This window comes from Porites lutea, chromosome 12, assembly GCF_958299795.1.
Source record: "Porites lutea chromosome 12, jaPorLute2.1, whole genome shotgun sequence".
Lineage (NCBI taxonomy): Eukaryota > Metazoa > Cnidaria > Anthozoa > Scleractinia > Poritidae > Porites > Porites lutea.
The window spans coordinates 15,418,504-15,445,599 of record NC_133212.1 but is presented as its reverse complement, the minus strand read 5'-3'; the positions used below and the strand labels follow the sequence as shown (position 1 = coordinate 15,445,599).

At 40.5% G+C, this 27,096-nt stretch overlaps 1 protein-coding gene across 1 annotated transcript in view; it reads right to left on the bottom strand.

Moving 5' to 3' along the window:
- Positions 1-25,316, bottom strand: part of LOC140921535 (dedicator of cytokinesis protein 7-like) — a 189,811-nt gene extending 164,495 nt beyond the window's left edge. The window contains exons 1-14 of the mRNA XM_073371537.1: positions 25,241-25,316; positions 25,057-25,153; positions 23,250-23,428; positions 21,969-22,040; positions 19,348-19,477; positions 18,646-18,722; positions 15,945-16,092; positions 14,646-14,731; positions 14,486-14,552; positions 12,952-13,176; positions 11,219-11,398; positions 2,754-2,921; positions 1,851-1,944; positions 1,154-1,224 (exon numbers count right to left, since the gene is read on the bottom strand). Of these exons, the coding sequence (XP_073227638.1) occupies positions 1,154-1,224; positions 1,851-1,944; positions 2,754-2,921; positions 11,219-11,398; positions 12,952-13,176; positions 14,486-14,552; positions 14,646-14,731; positions 15,945-16,092; positions 18,646-18,722; positions 19,348-19,477; positions 21,969-22,040; positions 23,250-23,428; positions 25,057-25,153; positions 25,241-25,311 (1,665 nt within the window). The 5' untranslated portion in view covers positions 25,312-25,316. The remainder of the gene's footprint in view (positions 1-1,153; positions 1,225-1,850; positions 1,945-2,753; positions 2,922-11,218; positions 11,399-12,951; positions 13,177-14,485; positions 14,553-14,645; positions 14,732-15,944; positions 16,093-18,645; positions 18,723-19,347; positions 19,478-21,968; positions 22,041-23,249; positions 23,429-25,056; positions 25,154-25,240) is intronic.
- Between the last annotated feature and the right edge of the window lie 1,780 nt (positions 25,317-27,096).

Here is a 27,096-nt window from a genome sequence, read left to right as displayed (position 1 = left end):
CATCAACTGATTGTAATGTGAGGATAAGACAATATTAAACAGTTGTACAAAATCTTTAAAATTTAGCATCTGATATAAGTTAAATCTATGCAATAGCTGCAGGCGCTTGGAATACTGAAAAAGAAGTTCATTGGTAAAAGTAGTTATCAAAGTGGACATATGAAATTTCATACATTTCAACGGCGGAGGAAAGATTTAAAACATCTCCTACGGGTTTATTACGAACCCACGAAATGACCAGCTACCAATTGGCTTAATCGTTAGGAGCACTGCACCAGCATCGCATAGGTCATTGGTTCGAGCCCGATCCAAGCATGAATTTTTTAGCCTTTCTTTTTCGCAATTGGTTAAGTTGTGTACATGACCGCAATGATCTAGAACAGACAGTATTGAAACAACTCTTCAACGATTACCGTGAACTTCGCGTTTACAGAGATCGTTACGACAACAATGGATCAGGCACTCCTAAGTTCTCTTTTTAAGCTGGTTTCTACATTACGATCGCTTTCTGGACTTTCTTCAGCGATTGTAGCAATCGCAGAGATCGCACAGAAACCAGGTCCCGCATTCAAGAGGGCTTAGTGAGTTAAGAGTTACGGTAACCGTTAGTTCGTGACAAGTCGCCACTTCGAAAAGACTTCTGGGATTGTTAGTGGGGACACGCCATTCAGCTATTGGCCAATTTGTTTGTCCTGTCCCTCGTGACATTCCCAGAAGTCTTTGCGAAAGATAACTCGACCCAGTCTCTTTCTCGTTTCTAAAGTGGCGACTAGCCTACAGAAAAAAAACTCGAGATACACCTTATCATGGCATGGCTTCACAATCCCTGCAAAGAGGTCTCCCACAGTGAAAGAAAAATGAGGGGAAGGAGCTCCTTCCTTTTCTTTTCTCGCGCCGTGATGCCTGCCCAAACATTTCAAGTACGTCGTTTTGAATTATTATATATGGCTGAATTGGCGACAGGGCAAGATGAATCGAATCCTGTGTTCTAATTGGCTATCCAAGCGGGCAAGGTGGGACTATCTAGCCAGCTCGGGATTTACCGCGTTGGACCCGCTCGACTTCTTCTCGGCCATTAAAACGCAGTAAGGAACTAGGTCAATATCGAGCCATCGTGACCTTACTTTTTGTCAATAACGCATATATACAGTACCTGATGTAACTCGGAGGTTAAGCAATATGGTGGTTTGTCGCCGGGAGGTGAAAGGTCCAGCTTTAGGGTTCCTACAAGATGTAAATAACAAAACAACAGGTAAGTAATTTAAAATAGCTGTCTGAAATGAACTAATGCCTCACATGAGAGAATTCTGCAAAAGAAAAACAAATAAAACAAATAAAACACACCTTGCGAAAGCCGAGGAATTAAAAAAAGCACTCTCCTTTTTGAGGCTTAACTAACTCATTTCATCGATCTGAAATAATCTACATCCGATCCCTTTCTCTAGACAACCCAAATTTTAAAAACTGGCTTCATTTTGAAGGAGATTCCGTCTTGTGGTAAGAATTTGACGGTCGTTATGATATTTTAAGACTGGGCTGAGAGAATCATTAGTACGATAAAAGGGTTCATTATTCATTCAAAATATTTTCCCGATTCCGACTGGCTAAAAGCACACGCATAATTCACCATAACCAGCTCCTGATGACCAAATTTGGAAGAATTTTGCGTCAATCAACCGATGACGTCAAAAGTGCAACTTTTCTTGCAGGTTAATGCACCGTTAACCGAGAAGACCTGGGGACGAGGTTGAGTTGCTTAAGGAGATCGAGGACACAAACGAGGAGGGAGTTATCCGCCTCGATCTCCAAAATTCTTCATAAGATACTCCGCCTCAATCATTAAAAATTACCTGGAATACACTTGAGACGTTTTAGTACTGAAGAAGGCCTCTTTAAGTCAGCTAAAAACTTGTACAGGTCATCATCTTTTAACTTATCAGATTCCTGGGCAAAGTAAAACAATAAAACAAATGGGCAAAGGTTAAGCAGGGGCGTGGCTACTTTTACGCACGGTATGCATGTGCGTACCTGAAAGAGTCAATAGTAAAACAATCGATCAATATGATTAAAATGGAATTATCTGAAAAAAAAATTAATTAAAAAAACACAATAATTTACTCAGACAATTCATTTATTTGTTTCTTTGAAATATTTTCTTCCTAAAGCAAAAGACGTTTTCTTTTTTACACGCGTGATTTTTTGGTAGACCGGTATATTTAGAGAAAAGGCCCGAAAGGAGGCAAAAAGCGTGTAGTAAGCGGTAAGCTGGATGTATTAAGCATGAAAACGTTGTTGTAGAAAATTGTGCGTACCTCTGGAAAAATCCTGGCTACGCCCCTGTTAAGGACACATGCAGGTCCCCCGAAAAATAGTCTGCTACACAGGCGTTTTAGAGTCGTCACGCAATGCTCCTCCCCACTAAAGGAGCATTGCGTGACGACTCTAAAAACGGCTGTGTAGCAGGCTACCCGAAAAACGCCCCGTCCGGTAGTCAAGGACAAGTAGATTTCAATAAAGGTTCACTTGCCTAATTGCCAGCGGTCCAGGCAATTCATGATCTAACAAAATCATTTTTGAAAAGGCACAATATCTTTATCTTTTTTCATCTTTATATAATAAAACTGTGGGATCCTTTTTCCGGCTCTTTGTTAATGCCCACGTGGTAAATACTCAAACCTTAGCGGTACCCCTCCACCCCTCTTAAAAATCCAGTCTAGCCACCTTAATAAGAGGATCCAAAACTTTAAAATTACCTGTTTAAAGAAACTGCTGACAGTCAGTGTTACTGGTCTAAAATTTGTCAGATCAGGAACTGGCTCAAACTCGGCCCCATCAGCTAAATGAATTGACTTGCGACTCTCGTACACTGAGCTACGGCTGGAACGAAGCGATGAAGAAGGCGAGTCCACCATACTAGATTGCTGTAAAACAACATAAGTCACAAAAATATTTATATTTAATAAATAAAGTCGAAGTCGAACTTCCAGATGTGGCATACTGTTAGAGGCGTAGCACATACACTTACACCGAACTAAGAGATCAGACTATGCGTCAAGTGGTCGCTCCCAAGAGGTTTAAAACAATGGAAGTTTATAAAACTGCCAGCACAAAGAGTGGTTGTGGTCGCTGAAGGTAGGTGATCGTTTACGAGGGGTACTAATTATTGGGCTTTGAAAGGTAGAAGTTTGGTGCTTTGGATTAGTGGTCGCTTATAGAGAGTTTAAGCATCACGTATACGGCAAACGGCAAATGTCAGATTAAAGTTGAGAATTTCTCAAAATAGAAAATGAGCAGATAAAAACAGCTTAAAACAATTCTTATGGATGAAGCATTGCTTGGAACTGCTAATTTAGGCGTAAAAATAATGCACAGTAAACGACAAGTAAAGAGGAAACTTGGTCACGTGGTACAAATTCGCGTTCGTCGTTTGACGTAAACGTGATGCTTAACCTCTCCTATAAGAGGTGGTCGCTAACGAGAAGTGGTCCGACGAAGTCACCATGTTGGCCGGACAAACCAAAAACCTTTGGTATATTTTTCATACCCTCGTTTAACGTTTTGGAGGTTATTTTTATGTTTCAACCAATTTAATAGAAGCTCCCACTGTTACGAAAGCGTTACTTCGTATTGCGTTACTAACGTGCATGCGCACCAGCTTAGGGGGCGAGGCCCGATGATTGTGTAATCGTTTGTAATCCTGCTTTGTGCTTTATGCCTATATCGTGATCGGTTATGTGAACGTTTGTAAGGTCCAATCATTTCAATCGGGAAAAGAGGTATGATTCTTTATTTAATAGATATATTTTTACCTTTATTAATGCATGAATCACGGATAAATCAGTCTTTATTTACCTACCGAACTAGTCCATAATTGTATTTGCTTTCTATCATGTTATCGCCGAGTTATTTAAGACATTGTGTTCAAGTCTCTTAGCTAGACTCTCGATAATTTCATTGTTGTTTCTGTTACAGTTTTTACGTGCCTAAACGATAAATAAATTTGTGAAGTATCACCGATCGCTATCTATGGTTTTGGTCGATACCTTTTAACGCAACGTGATGACCAGTACGCTACAGTAAAAACTCTCCCACTGTGAAAGGACTTTATTATGGAAAACGTGGTTGAATCAACGAAACCGTCACAAGAAGAAAACGTTAGGAAATGTTCACGCGAAAGAAGGATGACAGAAAAAGGATTAGACTATGGAAAACAGTTGCTAGAAAGAGATCGCAATTCGGCTTTGAAAATATGGAAGGATCAGCTCCAGACAGCGAGGTCATTGGCTTCGACCTCGGATGACGTAAGAGTCCTACAACGAGAAGTCTTCAAGCTGAAAACACGAATGGAGGATCTCACTAAAGTGAGTCATAAACTAAACGACCTGCAAGATCCCGAAGAAAGATCTAAGGACATGGAAGATCACGGAATGTGGCTACATAAAAACATGGGAGTTACCAGAAGCCTGAATATCAAGATATGCGGGTTACAATCCGATGTCAACGATAGAGTCTCCCTTTATTCAAAACGTTCTCGCCGAAGTAGGTCGTCGAGTAAATCTAAAAACTCCAGCTTCTCTATTCCAATAAGAGCGCAAATGATGGCAAGAGCTGCCAGACTTGGCGCAGAACTCAGATTCCATGATATCGAAAGAGATAAGGTGGCCGCTTTAAAACGACAAGAAGAAGACATCAAGAAACTGCAAATAATGAGGGAACTAGCAGCCACTAACGCCGAACTTGAAGCAGTAACTAAAATCGAAGAGGAGGAATTCGGTGTTACCATAAATAAGAAGGACGATCTTGGACTCCCAGAAGATGACGCCCATAGCCGTATCGAGGAATACCTAAAGTCACAATTGCAGTCCATTACTGACGAATCGTCTCCCGAAGCTACCGCTAAAACAAATGTCATATCCACAACGATGTCGGAAGTGGTCGCCAGCTCGTATCAATCTTCCGGGGCAGCCTCTGGATTCCAAATCACCCCTCCACTTCAATCTCAAGATCGCACGCTGAAACAAACGTTACATTCTTCAAGAGGTCAGAAGTCACTGCCAGTTCTTGTCAGCCTTCTATTTTAAACCCTGCCGCTCCCGCCTTTAGGACAAATTCGACGCCTGTCCAAACGATTACATAAACATTCAGTCCTTCCAAGGCTTCCCCGAACGGTAGAGCTACTACACCGGAATTGACAGGTGTCGGCGAAGTCATCACGAAATTAGCAGATCTGCTCACTCAGCGACAGGACAAGGACTCACTCCCCAGGCCAGAACCTGAAGTATTCAACGGTGACCTGTTGCGATACCCACTATGGATCAAGTCGTTCAAGACCTTCATTGAGAGAAAAACGAAGGACCCATCCGAAAGACTTTACTACCTCGGCAAGTTTACAGCTGACGAAGCTAAGGAGTCAATCAACGGACTCCTCCCTCTGGACTCTGAGGAGGCCTACGTTGAAGCTAAGAGAATCCTGGCAAGCAGATTTGGAAATCCCTTCCTGGTGTCAAATGCATATCGGAAGAAAATTAACGACTGGCCAAGGATATTGCCGAACGATGGCCCAGGTCTTAGAAGGTTTTCAGATTTTCTCCAACACTGCAACACCGCAATGCATTCAATTAAGTACTTGGGTGTACTCAACGATCCAGAGGAAAATCAAAGGATGCTCAAGAAACTTCCAAGTTATTTAGTCTCTAGATGGAGCCGAATCGCGGATAAATGCATTGGTGAAGGGCAAACGGACAAATTGAACTTAGAAGAAGTACCTTGTCACGCAAGAGAAGCTACATATCCTTCCTTTGCGGAGTTTTGCCAGTTCCTGGCGACGGAAGCGAGAATTGCATGCAATCCTGTCACCTCTCTACGAGCAATTAAAGACGAAGATTTGAAAGGGAAAACGCATAGCGGATTACGAAGGAGCAAGGGTCCTGGACTCAGCAGTCTAGCAACAGGCGTAAACGAAGCTGAGGGAGGAAGCGAGAAAAGCAAAGAAGAGAAAAGGAACCGACAGACGCTCTGCCTCTACCGTAAAGCCTCTCATGATCTTGAAAATTGCGACAAATTTCTGCGCTTGCCACTGAATGAGAGAAGAGACTTCGTCCTGGCCAAGCGCCTATGCTGGGGGTGTCTAAAGTGGGGACACGTAAACAAAGATTGCCGTAGGGAGAAAGCCTGCAAGACATGTAACGGACCACACCCTTCTGCCTTACATGATGAAACATGGAAGACACCAACAAAGGAAGAGGCCCCTAACGTGAAACAAGACAGGAGCAACTCAAACAAGGACGCATCCGTCTCCAATCGAATTGAAGTCTGTCATATGAAGGGTTTCGACCACTGTACATCCCATTCGTTGATCGTTCTGGTCTGGCTTCTTCATCAAAATAATCCTGAGAACAAGATCAAAGTGTACGCACTCCTGGACGAGCAGTCAGATGCATGTTTCATCAGGGAATCTACTCTCGATACGCTTGGCGTTGACGGTCCAGAAATTCACTTGGAACTTTCAACCGTTCTTGCTCAGAAGACCATAACTAGCAAGAAGATAACCGGCCTCTCAGTCCGTGGCATCAATGAAACGATAGATATTCCTCTCCCTAGAACGTATACAAGAAACGTCATTCCTGCTAGAAGCAGCCAAATACCGATTCCCGAGACCGCCAGGAAATGGCCCCACCTAAAGGAAATTGCAAGTCACCTGATGCTACTTGATAACGACATCGAAGTTGGTCTCCTCATAGGAGCTAACTGCGCCCGAGCAATCAAACCGCACAAAGTGATCCTCGGAAATGATGACGACCCGTACGCCAAGAAAACTGCTCTTGGGTGGGGAATTATTGGCGTGGTTGAACGAACGAGCCAAGACGACAGCACCATTGATGTTGCCGGTGACATACTCTGCAACAGAATAGTTGCTCACGAAGTCAAAACTACATCAGAAAGAAGAACATGTCACTTCGCCGTGAAGACCCATGTTAAAGAAATTATTAGCCCGCTTCAAGTAGAGAGAATGTTCACGTTGGACTTTAACGACAAAGGAACAGAAGAAAAGTCACTCTCATTCGAAGACAGAAGATTCCTTAAGACAGCAAAGGAAGGCATTCACCAACGAGAAGATGGGCATTATGAAATGCCTCTCCCTTTAAGGAACGAAAACGTCGAACTGCCGAACAACAAGGACCTAGCACTGAGCAGATTAATGAAGCTGAAGCAGAAGTTGCAGAGGGACACACAATACCGAGAGGACTACGTTGGCTTTATGCAAGAGACCATAGAGAACGGCTTCGCAGAGAGAGTTCCCAGCACAGAGGTATCAAGAAACGATAAACGCGTCTGGTACATTCCTCACCACGGAGTGAACCATAAGAAAAAAACAGGCAAAATAAGAGTGGTGTTCGATTGTAGCGCCCTATGCCATGGCCAGTCTCTCAACCAACACCTTCTACAGGGCCCAGACCTCACCAATAACCTTACTGGAGTATTGTGTCGTTTCCGAAAAGAACGAGTGGCTTTCATGTGTGATATCCAGGGAATGTTTCATCAAGTCAAGGTCGACCTCAAGCATCGAGACTACCTCAGATTCCTGTGGTGGGAGGATGGAAACGTCGAGAGCGATCCAGTCGAGTTCCGCATGACTGTTCATCTTTTTGGTGCAACTTCTTCCCCTGGATGTGCCAATTTTGCCCTAAAGACCACTGCTGACCATTTTGAAGATGTTTGTGGCAAAGAAGCAGCAGAGTTCGTAGGGAAAGATTTTTACGTCGACGACAGCCTAAAGTCGGTGGCAACGAACGAACAAGCAATAAACCTCATCAAGAATACGAAGTCTTTATGCCAGAGAGGAGGATTCCGACTACACAAATTTACTTCAAATAGTCAGGTAGTCATCAGCTCCATACCTCCTGAAGACCGAGCCACCAAAACGAAGCATCCCAGCCTCCTCAACGACACCGCAATCGAACGCGCACTGGGAGTGCATTGGTGTATAGAGACTGATACACTTCAATTCAGAATCGAACTGAAGGACAAACCGTTCTCAAGAAGGGGTATCCTGTCCACCGTTAGTTCTGTTTATGATCCCCTGGGCCTGGTAGCACCCTTCATTTTGTTAGGCAAGAGAATCCTTCAGGAATTGTGTCGCGAAGGTGTTGATTGTGACGATGATATTCCAGACAACATTAGAGCGAGATGGGAGAAATGGAGAGCCGAACTCCCCTTACTGGAAAGGTTGAAGGTCCCGAGATGCTATAAACCGGAAGACTTCGGAGAAGTTAAGACAGTTGAGCTGCATCATTTTTCCGATGCCAGCCAGAACGGATACGGACAGTGTTCGTGTCTTCGCTTGATGGACGACGCGGAAAGTATCCACTGCTCCCTCGTTATAGCAAAGTCTCGCGTAACGCCATTAAAGCCTGTTACAGTGCCCAGGCTTGAGCTCACTGCTGCTCTGGTTGCATCCAAAATGGGTAGTGTCTTGCTGAAGGAACTTGAGTTTGACCAAATAAAGGAAACCTATTGGACAGACAGCAAAACTGTGCTGGGATACATAAACAACGATGCTAGAAGATTTCACGTTTTTGTTAGCAATCGTGTCCAGGAGATACGTGAACAAACGTCACCAGTGCAGTGGCATTATGTAGGGACCAAAGAAAACCCAGCCGACATCGCTTCCCGTGGTTCCGGGGCACAAGAACTGATCGATAACCGTCTGTGGTGGAATGGACCAGACTTCCTCTGGAAACCCTTAAGAGTTTGGAACCAGACTGACATTAGCCCTTCTATTCATCCCGACGATCCCGAAGTTAAAAGGCCTTCCGTTCTGACGACTAAAGTCCAAAATCCCCCGTCCCTTTTAGAACGCCTGGAATACTTTTCCTGCTGGCACCGAGCCAAGAAAGCCGTAGCTGTTTGTCTTCGCATTCAAGAGAAGTTTCGAAGTCGATCTCCTGGCGTCAACGACACCACTGCACGATATCCAACTGGTTCTCAGAAAACCAAGTATATTCCAGTTAATGTTCAAGAGTTACAGAGGGCTGAAAACGAAATAATCAAGAACGTACAAAGAGAAGCATTTAGCGACGAATTACGTATTCTCAAGGAAGCCAGTACCAGAGAACGAGCAACTGACCGAATCACCTCTACCGCTCCAGGAAGGAGGGAAATGAAGAAGACAAGCTCTCTTTACAAGCTCGATCCATTCCTTGACGATAACGGCGTACTCAGAGTTGGTGGACGAGTTAGACTTGCAACTGGCCTTACCTTTGATGCCAAACATCCCATCATCCTTCCGAAAAAGGGGCATGTAACCGAGTTGATTGTCTGTCATCACCATCATTCAGTCGAACACCAAGGTCATGGAATCACCCATAACGAGATCAGATCGACTGGTTATTGGATAATCGGTGGTGGCTCAGCCGTGTCCAGTCACATTTCAAGATGCGTCAAATGCCGAAAACTGAGAGCAGCTCCTCAAGAACAGAAAATGGCCGACCTGCCAGAGGATCGTCTCGAGCCTTCTCCCCCGTTTACGTTCTCAGCAGTTGATTATTTTGGACCCTGGTTCGTGAAGGAAGGTCGGAAGCAGGTAAAAAGATATGGAGTACTGTTTACATGCCTATGCTCCCGAGCGATCCACCTTGAAGTCTCGAACACCCTTAGCACAGATTTCTTTATAAACGCTTATCGTCGCTTCATCGGTCGCCGTGGACCAGTGCGCCAGCTTCGATCCGAGCAAGGCACCAACTTTGTTGGAGCGATGAACGAACTGCAACAAGCCCTTTCCGAATTAAATCACGAGCAGATAAGAGAAGAGTTGCTGAAAAGTAGCTGCGATTGGGTGAAGTTTAAGATGAACGTTCCACACGCAAGCCACATGGGAGGAGTTTGGGAACGTCAGATACGGATGGTGCGAAGTGTCCTAGCCTCCTTATTAGAACGTCACGGAAGCCAGCTAGATGACGAATCACTGAGAACGTTCATGGTTGAAGCCGAAGCGATCGTTAATTGTCGGCCTTTAACAGTTGACAGCATCAGTTCCTCGCAGTTTTCCGAGCCGCTGACGCCCAACCACTTACTCACCATGAAGTCGAAGGTTGTCTTACCTCCTCCGGGTGATTTCCAACGCGTTGATCTTTACCTAAGCAAGCGATGGCGTCGTGTCCAATACCTAGTAAATGAATTCTGGTGCAAATGGAAAAGAGAATTTCTGCAGTCCTCGCAGTCAAGACAGAAATGGATTTCAGTGAAGCGAAATCTACAAGTGGATGATGTCGTGATCCTAAAGGACGACAACTTGCCAAGAAACCGCTGGAAGCTAGCTCGTGTCAGCGAGACTTATCCCGACAACGACGGTCTGGTCAGGAAAGTAAGAATCGTGGTTGCCACAGACGCCCTTGACGACCTTGGCAGGCCCACAAAGACAGCTGTGTACCTTGAACGACCTGTCCAAAAACTGGTTCTATTACTCCCTACAGATCAAGTTGCAGACCGGGGAATCCCCTCCGAGGAGCCATAGCAGTACCAAGTATAATGTTGACCTGATATCAGCCAGAATCCCAAGGAGAGCCAATGAACAATGATCGAATGACTTTTATTAAGTTTTGTTTCGTTTGTTAAGTAAATTGTTGCTACAATTTAGGGGAGCCATGTTACGAATGCGTTACTTCGTATTGCGTTACTAACGTGCATGCGCACCAGCTTAGGGGGCGAGGCCCGATGATTGTGTAATCGTTTGTAATCCTGCTTTGTGCTTTATGCCTATATCGTGATCGGTTATGTGAACGTTTGTAAGGTCCAATCATTTTAATCGGGAAAAGAGGTATGATTCTTTATTTAATAGATATATTTTTACCTTTATTAATGCATGAATCACGGATAAATCAGTCTTTATTTACCTACCGAACTAGTCCATAATTGTATTTGCTTTCTATCATGTTATCGCCGAGTTATTTAAGACATTGTGTTCAAGTCTCTTAGCTAGACTCTCGATAATTTCATTGTTGTTTCTGTTACAGTTTTTACGTGCCTAAACGATAAATAAATTTGTGAAGTATCACCGATCGCTATCTATGGTTTTGGTCGATACCTTTTAACGCAACGTGATGACCAGTACGCTACACCCACAGTTTGAATTTTGATTAATTTATAGACACAGATCTTTTTACTAAGTACAAGTAACTGTTTTTCGGTCATCCTTTTCTATGGTATACAGTGTATGTACCCTTCGACTTGGAAGTGATGACGTTGCAGAATCCTTTTCTTGAGGTGTTCCTGGGTCAGTGTTAGCTTGTCTTCCACTTATGATATCCACCAAGTGAATAGCAGTCCAAGCAAAAGGCATCCGATACTTTCCAAGTCTCTCGCAGTTTGATACAGCGAGTGCACGAATCTTGTCTTTATGCTGAAATGATAGAAAAACAAGACAAAATAGCATTTACAGTGTAGCTCAGAGATAAGCGCAAACACACACGCCAAACGAACGCACCATTTTGGCGTACACGCGTCCAGCACACACGCGTTTGCGTGCGAAACGCGTTAGGTTGCAATTAGGACGAAAGTTCTGTTCATATCTCCTGACACACCCTCCCACCCCCTTTTTTTTTTGTTTTGACCAGTTTTCTCTCCTTTTCTCCAAAACCAACATTTTCAATTCCAATTTGATCCAAAAAAATTAACAAAAGGGGCGCAATAAAGCTCTCATAATGATCATTTGCTTCGTTAGCTAACAAAACAACAGATGCATGACCCAAACAACCACCCCTAGCTTTGAAAAAAATACATTATGAAAATAGGTGTCTGACGGCTTTGAAGCTCCAGAAACAAGATTCACTTTGAGGATGTACTACCACTAATGAATTGCTGTCTACTTATTTATTTATTTATTTATTTATTTGCAGTATTTATTTGTAATTTATTTATTTCTGTTTCAAGAGACGGTTTCTATTTCAAGTCTAGAATTCGAAACAGCCTTATATCCGCTGACATTAGAAAGCTCAGGTGCGAACGAGCAATAATATCGAACACGGCAATGACATCAATAATTGTAACATAATTTATGAACACAATAAGGATTATTTCAGAAAGTCATAGTTCATTATTATTATATTTATTTATTTTTATTTATTTATAATTTTTTTCCAGTTGCCAATATATCTCATTTGTCTGAATCGTTCCTCATTATTGGCCCATTTAGTTTTTGAACATTACCTTTCTATCAAATTTCCAACTGCTATTCGTCTATACTATTTGAATTGTAACGACTTTGCGATTCTTTGTTAAATCCCCTGAAGAAGGACGGCTTGTCCGTACGAAATATCGGTATATCAAGTCGAAATATCGATATATCAAGTCGCGTTTCCCTTTGCTGTTTTGTTATTTATCTCTATACTTCATTAGGACTGCAGAGTCATGGAACTCTTTACCATGCGAGTTCAAATTAGTCAGAAATTTGTTAAATTGTTAAATTTCATCTTTCAAAACTTGAGACCTATAACCCTCCAATGTTGTAATCAGTAATGCTGTGATGTTAACTTGTCTTACCTTGAGGAAGTTAGGTTGCAATAGGCCCTTTGCAGCTAACCATTCACCTGGTACAAAACGGCCACGCTGGAGAGCAAAAGTCGCACTGGGACAAGACAAACAAAAGACATACATAATTTTAAATGGTAATTTTCTTTATTTGTCTTGTCCCAGTGCGACTTTTGTTCTCCAGCTCGGCGGTTTCGTACCAGGTGAATGGCTAGCTGCAAAGGGCCTATTGGGACGAAAGTTCTCTCCCTATCTCCTGACACACCCTCCCACACCCATATGCTTTTGGCTTGTCTATCATCTGTTGACCCTTAATTTGTCTCAGCCTTAATTTGTAGTGCAGTTATTACGCATCATTGTAATATTCGTGGTGAATGCATTACATCATTCATTTATTTGACTTAATCAGTAATAAAAAGTATAAACCTTGGAATTTTCAGTGTCCTTCAGGTATGGTTCTGCACATTCACTTATGTCTCCTTGCTGCAGAACTTTCTCCAACTTGATGACAAGAAATACATCTGATGAGGGGTATGTGATGGAGAATATAGCAGAGCGGCTCAGAGTGGAGATATCTATGCGAGGATTGTGATCTCTGACCAGTTTTCTGCACCACTCACTGTTCATGTCAAAGTGGAAATTTTCTGATATCTGTAGCAGTAGGGATTGAAAAAAGGCAGAAACATTTCATAAGTACTATAGGCTGAGCATAATCGACGGGATGACATCGTCCTGAATGGGACTGTTGTCAACAGTGACTGGCGTTTCAACAAGCTAAGTGGTAGTCATCTTCAGAGTCAAAGTGAGTTGTATCATGTCAGCTGATGGTATTAAACTCTGGTTGGGGCAGACTGGTCAATTACGTAGCGATGTTATTGGTAGTCTGTCAGTTCACACACTATATTATTGGCTATGAAGACTGGATAAATTATCAGGGAGAGCTTAAGCATGCAGCCATGAAGACAACCGCGCAGTGAAAGCATCACTGCAAGAAATGAATTTGCATCCTTTCAAACTGTATTGCATTAGCCTCACTCAAGTTATCAAATGTAGATAATCTTATCTGTATTCAAGTTCAAAAAGAGATAAGGGAAATTCATATCCTTCATGAAACATCTCATTACCAAATTTCACGTCATAATTGGCAAAGGCATGTACGGTATTACCGCTCAAAAGTAAGTTACCACCCTCACACAAGACAAAAGTCCTGTCTCAAGAGACAAGACTCTAGTCTCGCAAGAGGGTTAAAAAAAACTGCAAGTATCAAATGTCTACGGAATGTTTAGCACTGAACAACGAAACAACACGACACTCGTCTCACAAGAAGCCAGATGAGGCTTGTAACTTATTATTGAATGGTACTGTAGGTCGGTCCAAAAGGTGTAATGTTCATGTTGTGTTGTTGTTGTGCTCATATTAACTTATAACCTAGTTACTTTTTATACATGTACTCACTTGTCTGGGGATGTAAGTCTTGTTTGGAAACTTGCTCATAAACTTATTAAACAAAGATGCAACTGCCCTGGACAATTAGCAAAATTTGAGCACTGGAAAAATTTTCTTCAAGACTTGTGTGTATGCAGGGTGCAAAGAAGTCAGTTTTACAGTTTGCCATTCAGGCAAGCTGAAGGTAACATTTACTAGGCCAAACGTCATTTGAACTAGCCCCAAAAACTTTCTGATGAGGAGAATTAATTTTACAGTCCTTCTTTTATTTGAATTCCTCAAAAAACTTCACTTGCCCATCGGGCAAGTTGATAACAAAATTCACTAGCCCGATAGTAAAATCCACCAGTCTCGGGCTATCGGACACGACTTTCTTTGCACGCTGGTATGGCTGGATTACAAGTTGTCCAAAATTGCCCCCACTCAAGGCTCTTGCCAGGTATAAATACATATTAATGGAGTCTGGATGAGCTTTAAACTACATGTATTTAGCTTCACATTAAAGCACAATTACCTTTTTCTTCAACCTGCCATCATACAAAGCCATTGTAGCAAATATTGGTTCAACTTTCAAGTCAAGCCTTAAGTTGGAAAATAAAATAAAAAAAATAGTGTGTTGCCAGGTATTTTACCACAATGCAAACATCACATTACCTCCAAACAAAATAACTCACTTGAGTTGAAGACACTTGACCAAAATTCTCTGCCCAAAATGTTCCTGAGGAATAGTGGCAGGAACTCTCTTTTCTATTCCCTCCTCCTGAAAAATAGATCATGTTCATGAACAGGGCCCATTTATTCAAAAGATGGCTTATGCTATCCACCAAATAAATCTCTATCCTGTGCATGACGTAGTTGGATTCCGTCATACTTATCCCTCTGGATAGTGATTTATCCGATGGATAGTGCTATCCAATGTTTGAACAACCGGGGCCAGGGCTGTTGCTACATTATTTTAAAGAAGTTTTCAAGTTGCCGGTATATACAGTTATTAGACAGGAAATTGAACAGCTGCATTGTAGGAATTTCTTTTGGTTTAATTTTCCTTTTGTTACCTACGAAAGTAGCCAGGGGACACGCCCATAATAGCCAGGGGAAATCCATCCCTTTAAATCGTCAATGGGGCTATGTCGAGCCATTTGCTATTTTTTTAAAAAAGCTATAATGTGTCTTCACATCAACTGCAATCCAACAAAAGGACCAGTTTTGTTAATTAAGACCATATGTAGTGGTGATTTTGTTACCTCTGCATCTTGCATCCCTGACGCATAAAAAATCCTAGAGACACAAAGTTATTTGTGGCATGCATCCCGTAGGAGGCAAAGATCAATTGATCGATCTGAAGATGTTTTTTGTAGAATATCCTGTTTACATGATTTCTGTGGCTGTTCTTGTGGCTGTTGTTAAACAACACTACTTTCTTTCAGTCTCTGTTGTGCTTTACAATAGAAGGAGTATATTTTTTATTTCAGTAAACTGTAATACAGAGTTTTGGAGTCTGTCTTCAGATTAACTGTGTGGTTACAAAAGACCCAGGGACTCACTGTTTTTTGAACTGGAACTCAATGGTTCTGGACTGGGACTCATGATTTGTTCACAAGATGAGTCCCAGGACTCACTATAACTATCTGTAACAAAATCACTGTATTTAGCTTAGGCATTGAAACTGTTTTCTGCCATTTGTTGCTATGGTCGGGAATGATGGACATGGATTAACCTAAACTAAACACTGGGCTAGTGTTTTCTATTTTTGATGCTAATTCTCCAAAAATCATGGCAAAAATTATAATGGTTACTGCTCTCTGATAAAATGCGTTTGACATCCTCTTCGTGACCCTACAGGTCCTGGAGCATTTCTGAATGAGTAAATGTGCTTTTTTGTACATGTAAGTAATGACTTCAGCACAGAATTGACCCAAAACAGCAATTAATATCCATAATGAATAACCCCTGTAAAGACAGCCCTGAATTACCTGCTGAATGGGATATATGGAAAATAAAGAATGTATCCTGTGAAGCTGGCGATCTTCTTCATTAACACGATCCACCTCGTCCCCTGGAGTGCGTTCAAGAACAGTTGGCAGCAGAGAATCAGGGTTGCATGACTGCAGGTCAAAAATGCTGTTGAAGGAAATGGCAGAAGATAGGGTATAACTCAAGAGTAACAGGTGTGAGATCAGTGATGAAATTTGATCATAAGTTATTGTACAGACTGTAGCACTGCAAAGATGAGTAACATTATCATGTGTAATCAAAATGGTGACGAGTGAAGTTAGGGAATACTTTCACATGCATTTGTCCAAATTCCAAAATTAGCTAAACTAATTAACTTAACTAACTTAAGGCTCAAGAAATTATTAGGATTTTCACAAAACGCGAATGAAATTATTCCCCAATTTCATGAGTATACCATTTGAATTAAATACCTATTAATATCATTGGTGACGAATTCATTCGCAAAAGTGGATTTTTGAAATGTTTCTCCTGGTTTTATCAAATCAATCAAGAACTCTGCAATCTTAAAAGTTTACAGCTTAAAATATGGCTCAAGTTCAGAATTTTCTGAATATTTCCACAAAATATTATTTTGTTGGAATCCTTCTTGATGTGCTCTTTCCTGTGTTTAGGTTTTCTAAAGCATCCTTTAATGCACTGATTCATAAAATTTTTAGACTGTCATCATCTTGGCACTGAGACATACAGAGGGTTGCCATGGCAATTGATTTTTGTAATTTCACATGTGAAATTAGAAATATCGCTGAAATTTCGCACTAAAATCAAGGAATAATACATCACCCATGATATGAGCCTTTTAATTTTGTTTTATCAGAGCCAAAATGTTATTGACTATAAGATACACAAATAATTATTAGGGTTTTGAGACAAGGCCTGAGTTAACTTTTGATTTTACTTTTGTTGTGTAAACATAAAACACAGGGGGTTCAAATTGCACTACAAATTGTGACCCTTCATGCGAAAAGGGGGCTTATGGATTTCACTAAAAACCGTGAATTTTTTTCACGGTCACGGTGCGTGAATTAGAGTTTTCACGGCGTGAATTTCAAATTCCACGCCCGTTCACTCCTTGCGAGAATTTTTCACTCTTGGCGTGAAACTGATCATGTTGCGAAAGATCAGTGAAGACTTCCACGCCGTGATTATTTAACCGGTGTAAACTTTCACGCCGTGAAATTAAGAGTGAACACATTTTCACGCCGTGAAACATGTCGGGGGTGAATGAAATCTAACCTTTTTTTTTGTTTTGTGTTTTTTCTCGCCCCTTTTCGAACTGGAAAAAAACGAGAATACCTGGTCACGTCAAGCTAAATTTGTGGAAGTTGATCCCACGCAAAAAATAGCTCATGACAAAAATATAAAAAAAAGCGTATTCAGACTATTCCGTGTTCAGGCCTGTAAAGCCACAAATCACAATCAAACTAGTCACAATTTCTTGTCGATATTTTTATGTGTTCATGGCAAGTATTTTATTAGATATGCACGACCGGAACTGCGTGTGTTTCATGTCAATTTGCATTGTTTACATTGTCTGTAACTGTAACAGTCGGTCACCTTTGGCTCTTTTTTTTTCTTCTCCTCAACCTGCAAATTTTCCCAATGTCGATGTCAGAGACGATTAGTTAATAACCACACATGGCAAGGTTTTCACTCAAGAAACCTAACGAAATTCTTTGCGGAAACACTAACTATTACTGCCATTCCTAAAACCGGGATAATTGTTGTCTGTGTCGACGCGCATTGCAGTGAGGTGACTGATCTTATCTGCAGTTTTGTAGCCCCATCATCATCCATCACACGTGCAAACTCTACTTGATTTATCATGCTCCACTTCAAGTTCCTTGTTGCATTGCTAAATGTTATACTCAAAATTTCGCCGTTACAACGATCTGAACAGAAGGGTAAAAATGAAATAAATCCAAAAGATATCACGCAATATCAAAACATGCGTTACATATTTCTTCATCTTGTCGCCACCGAGTCTAGCATTTGCATAACTTCGTGGAAGAGATAAAAGCTTCTAAATTCTTTTAAATTTTAAACGATACTTTGGTTGTAAATTTAGAGAATACAAAGACGGAATCATGCAGTTGTTGATTATCTTCGGCGATCTTCGGTGTCTTTTTTTTAGCGATTTCATTTGTTTTGCCGAAAATCAAAAATCAAACTGAGTACTGACCAGTACATGTTACATTCATCTGGGCAAATAAAGGCTTGCATGACATCTAAACAGTACACTTTTGAAAACAATGTTACATTAATTTTCATTATGACTGTTGGAAGATTTTCACGGCGTGAAATTAAATTTCACGGTGACTGAAATTTTTCACGGCATAAAATATTTTCACGGCGATTATAAACTTTTTCACTGCGTGAAATTTTCACGGTAGCCGTGAATTTTTCACGGCGTGTTCACGGCGTGAAAGAGAAATTTCACTCACATTCCAAAAATTTTTCTTACTTTCACGGCCTGGATCGTGAAAATAGGCATAGCGTGAAATTTAGATAAGCCCCCAAGTCGCGTGAAGGGTCACAATTAATAACCTACAGACTATTACATGTACATGTAATTTTACAAGCTTAGAATTATTGTTGCTGAGATATCAAAAACAAAAGATGAAATGTTCATATTATGAAATATTAACTTAGACTAATTACCTTGATGCCCAGCTACCCCTTGGTAAACTGTCTTCCTTAGAGGGTGGTGTTAGTTTTTGCTGTGAACCACTTTTACCCTGTAGGTAAAAAAAATTCCAACTGAAATTGAGGGGAATACTTCTTTGTTCCCGGTACGGTCTTGTACAAAGGTTCCTTTCACAACAAATTAGGGTAAATGACTCCTGAGTTCTTGAGTTCCTTAATTAGGGTTCCAACAACCAGTACATAACCTTCAGACTTATGACTGCCATTTGTGATTGTGGTCTCAGTCGCTCAGAAGGCCCTCAAAAGAATCCAGCAGGGCTCACCAACTGCTGGCAGAGTCAGACCTCCACAGCAGGGGGCTCCTATACTGTACATCCCCTAATTGTTTCCTAACAGCATGTGGGTTCTTTAATGCATCATTCGGATTAATTTAGGTTTCTGGGAAACTGCCCACCTACCCTTCCCCAAACCCCACATTTTGCCCCAAGTGAGAAGTAAATGTTCACGTTGAGTTAGGGGAGGGGTAGGTGGGCAGTTTCCCAGGAAGCTAAATTGATCCCATCATTCAATATGCAAAAGGTTTCCTTGAGCATGTACGAACATACATGTTAGGTGTTTAATGACTAACACAAGGTGATAGCGGAGAAAAACTCCAGTATTTTTAAATGTGTGTAAATACAGCAGAAGTCAAATTCAAGCATCAATTCTCATTCTTACCTGCTCTTGTAACTTTCCCTTTTCATCAATTTCATAAACTTGGCTTGGGAGTGACTTAACAAAGCTTGGTGATCGCACTATTCGACGTCTTGAATCTGGTCTTCCTTCATCGGAGGAGCGAAACTGATATCTGATTGCAAGTAGTATAAGATGACAGTCATTAAAGAGATTTCGAATCACGTTTACGGCAAAGGCAAACATCAATTTGTACCATTTGGTTTATTGCCTTTACTTGATGTTTACTGTTCATTATGTTCACAAAACAATAATTTAGAAGTTTCTCACCAGTTTCAGTGAAGATGCATACATGTAGTTTACAGTTTTTATCTGCTCATTTCTTATTTTTAGTAAATTGTCAATTTGAATCTGATGTTTGCTGTTTACCATAAACATGATACTAAATCTCAGGGAAAACTTTATTACATGTATACCGTTTGTTCAGTAATCGACTATTCTACCTCTAACACCTTTTTTCCAGGCAATTAACCAGTTTCCCCTCACTGTGTTTCAGTAATAAACACACAGTAAATCCTCTATTAAGCCCCCCCCCCCCCCCCCGCTTCAAATAAGCTCCCTCCATCTAAGAAGTCCCCCTTTTCAAGGGAAGAAAGTTAATAAGCCTCCCTCCCATCCCCTAATTATTCTTCACTAATAAGTGATAGACTGTATTAATCAATCATGACTGTAAAACTTCATGTAGACTGATCAAAGATGGTTTATCTACAAACAGGTTTGGATTTGATTCTAATCCTTGGCCACATGACCTCCAACCCTCTTGTAGTTGAGCTTTGTATCGTAGTTCTAAATTTTCTAACACTTAATCAACTGACTCTCAATATAAAAGAAACAAATTTCATCATTTTCAAATCCAACAAAAAACGATTAAGAAGAGATTTGCATCTCACATTAAATGGGACTGTATTGCAGAGAGTAGAAGATAGTAAATTTTTAGGAATTGTAATTGATCAACACTTAACATGGAAGAACCATATTGACTATATAACTAAAAAGATTTTAAGAATTACAGGTCTGCTTTGTAGGATTCATTTTTACGTCAATCAAACGCATCTAAAAATGTTGTATAATAGCCTAATTTACCCATATCTCCATTATGGGAATATTGTTTGGGCAAATAACTAACCCACAAGGCTTGATACATTGTTCAAACTACAAAAAAAAGTATTGAGAATTATAACCTTTTCGCCGTATACAGCACCATCTCCTCTGCTCTTTATTAAGTTAAGTCTTCTAAACATTTATCAAATAAATGATTTCTTAATTGGCTCTTTCAGTTTCAGCCTTAATAGTAAAGTACTTCCATCTTATTTCAATGACTTCAGTATAGGAAATGCACAAATCCATGGCCATAATACTAGAGCAAAAGGGCATCTACATAAGATTTTTAGCAGAACAAATTATGGAAAATACTCTACTAAAAACAAAATAATAATATTGATATCTAGTGGAATAGAATACCTCTGAACATAAAATGCTCGGCATCTATAAAAATATTCAAAAGGAAATTAAAACTTTTTCTCTTATCCCACGTGGTTATAGTAGAGTAAATAAGTACTCAAATATATTCATAGTGAAATATTTTTAATAAATGTATTATATGATTATTGTAATTATTGATCTCTCTACTAATTACCTATTTCATCGACTCGATTTCAGTAATTCAAGTAGATCTTTCAACCCTTTCTCCTATCCCATGTAGTGATAGTACTGTAAATAAGTACTCAGTACAGAGTGAAATATTTGTAATATATGTGTAAGATCAATTATTGTATCTCTGTCCGTTAATTATCTATTTCACTGATACCATTTCAATGAATTTCAATAGATGTTTTGTTACCTTCAGGGAGACTACTAACTTGTAAAAGCCCGTAAGGGTTTCTTTAGTCTTCCTGCCAAATTTATTACATTGTAACACACCGTATGTACTGTATAATATTATGGGAAATTATAAACTCAAACTCAACTCAACTCAAATAAGCCCCCCATCTCTATCAAGCCCTCCCCCCCTCCCGCTCTCTCCCCTCAAATGGGCTTGAAATTAATAAGCCCAACGGGGACTTAATAGAGGATTTACAGCAAGTGGCAAGTCATGGGGTCTTCCCTGGATTTAGTTAATTTGCCTCCCATCCCCAAATGTAATAATATGATTACACAAGAAAATGGAAATATGCAAGGGTATCACACTCCATCTGGTCTGTTCCTTCCGATCTGTAGTGCATACGTGTATAAAGTCACCCTACCAAGAACAGAAGACTCCACCCTGCATAGCTCTAGGGTCATGGATATGTACCCACCATGAGTTAACTGCCGATTAGTTAACTACAGTAAGTGAAAATATAAGTGAGCACCTAGTCAAAATAGGCAAGGCTCAGAAACCTGGCTGGTTTCAACAAGCAGAATTTTGATCAAGTCTCCAATATGACTGTTGTAGTTACATGTACAATTTAGATTTTGACCCTGCTCGCCATAGAGCCTCCAGTAACTCAGTGATTAGAGCATCCAAACTAGAATTCGGAGGGTCACGAGTTTAATACCCTGCTAGAACTCGCAATTTTTTCTGAGCCTTCTATTGTTAGAATTCTCCTTCTTTTAAATTAAATTACCTTCGATTAACAATTGCCCAGTCAGCAGAATAACAATGAATGCTGTCTTTGAGTTGTGGGTTGTCCTCAATTCTGCATTAAAAAGGAATCTTGAATTAACTGCTACAGTAGATAAAACTAACCAAACAGACAAACCAAAGACTACAACTGTTTCCTGTTAGGTTTTTAAGTACCAGTCTATATCATCATCTGTTAATTGACATTCTGACAAGCAATTCAGGGCTTCTGATATTTCGCGCGGTCGAGGACCCGCGAAATTCCCAAAAAAACACGAAATACCGTGAAATCCGCCAGAAATATTTCCAAATACATGTCGGCAAAACATATTTAATACTCATCTTGGCTATTAGACCTGTTCTATTCACCCCAAACGTCCAAATTTATCTTGAAACTTTCGTTACTGCAACGAGTAAACAACGTCTCAAACTACCAGGCATTCTTAGATGAACGTTGCGAAAAACTGGGCACTAACCATAATGTAAACAGCTTAAGCATTCGCTCATTTCTCAAGCGAAGTGTTCTTGAAAGAGCAAATAATTATCCATGTTAAAAAAACGTTAAACAAATGCTGGTCATATTGACGCAAAATTGATCGATTTAAGCGAAATTTGCCACAAAAATCCAGCGAAATCGGCTGTTTTTTACTGATTGTTTTTGGCGAAGTTTCCCCCCGAAATTTCCCGTGAAATCGGCCGATTTGTCTTAGAATTTGCCCCGAAAATCCTTCGAAATTTGCCTTTTTTCCGCTAAAATCCCGCGAAATCGTCCAATTTTTCTGCGAATTTTGACTTTCTCCTGCAAAAATCCCTCGAAATCGGCCGATTTTGAGCGAATTTTGACTTTTTTCCCGCGAAAATCCCACGAATTTGCCCCTGAAAATCCCGCGAAATTTTGCTTTTTTTTCCGCGAAATACCAGAAGCCCTGGCAATTTCACCTTCAAAACACTGACATAAATAAATTTATTAATAGATGACATGGCAACAAAGGAAACGCAGATGAATTGAAACTGTGAGAGTAACAAAGAAAAGTATAATTATGGAGTTATGACTTCCTCTTCAAATTCAGACTACAGACATACATACAAATGTACCAAGTTTTCCTATTCACATGATGAAGGATTCTTTTTTTTCTGGGAAAAACTTTACAGGAAAGGATCAAGCACTTTGTGCAAAGTTGTTGCACTTTCAACCTGCCTATTATCGTTGTCATCAAAGCTTCATAATTATTCCCTTAAGATCTACCTTCATTATAACCATTACTAATAAATTATAGTCATGTACCCTAACTCCATAGGAAAGCATGGCAACACTGTGCGACACTGCCTAGGGATAGTGGTGACCTCCATATCATCATCTGGAAATTCCAGCATTTTACTCTTGGGGTCATTCTCGTTAAAAGGCTGGTTTGCCATCACAATCTCCTCAAACTCAGGAGGCTCCACGACCTCATTAAGAGGAATCTGCAACAAAAAGCAAGATGCATAATGATAGATATTTTGTTATAATTCTAAGGGCTGCTCGAACAGAGGAACAAAAGTGTCAGAAGCTTGCAGGGGGACAGAATGCAAAAAGTAAGAGTTTAAGGAGAAGTGAAGCATTCTGTCAAGATTTTGACTGCACATCCTAGAACTTCGAAAGCTGTATTTAGAGCTAGGAGCAAATGCCCATACACCGTATGGACGCGTATATCTTCAAGGTTTCACTGTGAAGTTTGGGCCAACATTTTGCCGCTTTTCTCCAGCCATAGCCCACTTGTCAAGCTTCTGATGCTTCGAAAACCTACAAAATCATCCTGTTTCCTTGAAGATATAACGTCCCTTTTGATTGCAAACAGTAAATCACTACTAAACATTAAAGGCAGAAGACATCCCACATAATTGTATTTAAAAAGAAGTCCGTACAAAGTTATTTTAGGTGGAATCCGCGCTTAACACTCTGCAAGTTCACTGAAAGTCTTCATTTGCAATTTTTGTTTATCCTCCAACGCCTCGCTTTCATGACTAGGCACCAGTTTTTTCCCGCGTGTCCGCCATTTGTGAATACGGTGTATGTAGTGCTCCACCTTGTAAACAATGTTTTGGGTAGTTTTGCTTCTTTTTCGCCAGATAGTGATAATGATGATGATGCTGATGATGATTGCCATGAAGATGATTTTGATGATGATGATAACTCATTTAAAGACTAATACCCCTGTACCCTATTATGGGGTGCCCACATAATAATACCTTTTCAGCTTCAACTAATGTTAAAAGCTCCCCCCCAAAATTAGTTCCCTGCAGGGGAATATCTGGGATTTCATGTAAAGGGGGTTGGACAAGAGATGACAACAGATGTTGGGAATACCTTTGGGGTCTCTCAGCGACAGAAATCACAGACAAATGTATGTTATCAAATTTTTTCCTAGAATTCTTGACTTTAGTAATTCAATGGTTTTGATTCACTGTCCAGTGACATGACATTGATAATAATCCTGTGCAATGTCAATAATTTTATATTCAAGGGAATCGATTTTCAAAAGCGAACAAAATGCTGGACACAAATGTCATTTCTCTTAGACCCTTTACAAATGACTCACAAATGAAAGACAATATTACATAATTTGAGATAAAACGTTTTGGCACAATATATAACTTTAGAGAATCTTTAGTAAACAGTTTAAAAGAATACTTCAATACTGACACAAATGGACAACGGAAGTTAGGAAAATTCTTATGACCTAAAAAAGAATAGATTAGTGTTGCTTTACTTCCTGTCCCCCGCTTCGATCATACGTCATGTGTAATCTCCTGCCATTCAGTTGTTGTTTAAATTTATCTTAAGAACGCTAAAGGACTACTCTTGTAAACTTAAGGCCCAATATTTTGTTTCGTTAAGTAATTGAAGTAACATAAAATAATACAATTCATTGTCGATTTCCGTTCAGTGTAATTAATATACAGCTACAGTACAATGTCCCACCACCATCTTATATTAATCTTCCCACAAATACTGCCGTTAATTGAAGCTACAAATTTCAAAGAAGCCTCAAGGAATATTAAAACACAATCTTGTTTCACCTTATGCCCACACTATTTCAGAAATGACTTACCGTTCCGGTAGCAAAATGCAGGAATGAGCTCGAAACCGTGGGTGATTTAGTGAAACTTGTTTGCGTGCCGAAAGAGGTCGAACCATTCCTTCGAAATCTGAACAAAAACAAAGATGCAAATCACAATAAACAAAAATTATTATCGACTTTTCATAATCTTCAAGGCAACAATCTTTGGACTTACTTGTTCAGTTTCTGAGCAAACGCACTGGTTGAGCCGGTAGAAGTTTGGCCGCCTGAGCTCTGAGCAGCCATGTTGGCAAAGACAGGGCTTCCGATATTTCGCGGAAAAAAAAGCAAAATTTCGCGGGATTTTCGGGGGCAAATTCGCGGAAAAATCGCCCGATTTCGCGGGATTTTCGCGGGAAAAAAGTCAAAATTCGCGTAACAACCGGCCGATTTCGGGCGATTTTCGCGGGAGAAAAGTCAAAATTCGCAGAAAAATTGGCCCATTTCGCGGGATTTTAGCGGAAAAAAGTCAATTTTCGAAGGATTTTCAGGGGCAAATTCTTAGGAAAATCGGCCGATTTCACGGGAAATTTCGGGGGGAAACTTCGCCAAGAAACAATCAGTAAAAAACAGCCGATTTCGCTGGGGTGTTTTTGGCAAATTTCGCTAAAATCGATCAATTTTGCGTCGATATGACCAGCGTTGGTGAACGTTTTTTTTTTAACAGGGATAATCATTTGCTCTTTCAACAACAGTTCGCTCGAGAAATCAGCGAATGTTAAAGCTGTTAACATTATGGTTAGTGCCCAGTTTTTCGCAACGTTCATCTAAAAACGCCTTGTAGTTTTGGGACGTTGTTTACTCGTTGCAGTGACGAAGTTTCAAGCTAAATTTGGACGTTTGGGGTGAATAAAACCGGTCTAATAGCCAAGATAAGTATTAAATATGTTTTGCCGACATGTATTTGGAAATATTTCTGGCGGATTTCGCGGTATTTCGTGTTTTTTTGGGAATTTCGCGGGTCCGCGACCGCGCGAAATATCAGAAGCCCTGCAAAGAACAACACTATCCTACTGGTCTCCAGTACCGCGCGTTATATGAAAGCGCGCGGGGACAAGACACAAGGGACTTTTTGAAGATGCGGACGACAACGAGAACATCAAAAAACAATAGGTTTAATAAGAAAAACAACAACTTCGCACGTGCATCACACGTCTTTGTACATTTCTTTCCCTTTTTTGCACGACTACGACGTGAAAATGCCTAATTTCGCGTTTTATGGAGGACGTAAATAAGCAACGACGAAATTTTATTTCCCTTTCTGAGCTTGACTATGGTCCCTTGAAATTCAGCTTCAGGAGGGTTCGACTACAATTGACAAAGTAAGTGGGTAGGAACAATCACTATGAAGACTGGAAGAACGCAAATTCACTTTTTAAGCAACGTTCTTGTCGCCGTCGCGTCGTTGGATCTTAAAGTCTCTACAAGTCGCTACGCGACGCGACCGGAACTTAACCCTTCCCCAAAAAAGGAAAGAAAGAAAAAGGAAAACAGCATAGCAGTTTGCAAAATAATCTCGGTTTGGAGCACAGAAAACCACGGCTGTAGACGTATTTCCGTGGTCGTCGCTTCTCTGTACCCAAAAGGTTACTTTTCGGATGAAGAGAATTGAAGTGACGACCGACAATACGTCTGCGTTCGCTGGCTGACATACAGGAACCCAAAGGACTGTATCGTTAATTTTTTAATTTCCTTTGCGTCACGGTCTTGATCTTCTTCTCTTCACTGGACTATTATGCTTGTTGTTGTTGTTGCTGTTTTCATTTGTGTGTTTTTATATTTCTCCCGGATCTTTGATAGAGACTAGGCCACAGGCTATTTAATGGTTAATAGTCATGGTTTTGCCTTTCAACTTGGAAGAATAGTTACGTTTTTCACGTGCCCGGTTTCTAAGGCTTATCATATGGTCGGACAAATAGGACAGGAGCATATTATCCCAGAGCCTCATCTCCCATTTAGAGTAACAGTGCTACAGTGCTGGCTATCTTTCCAAAATACCGTTTTCACATGATATCACGTCCGCCATATTGG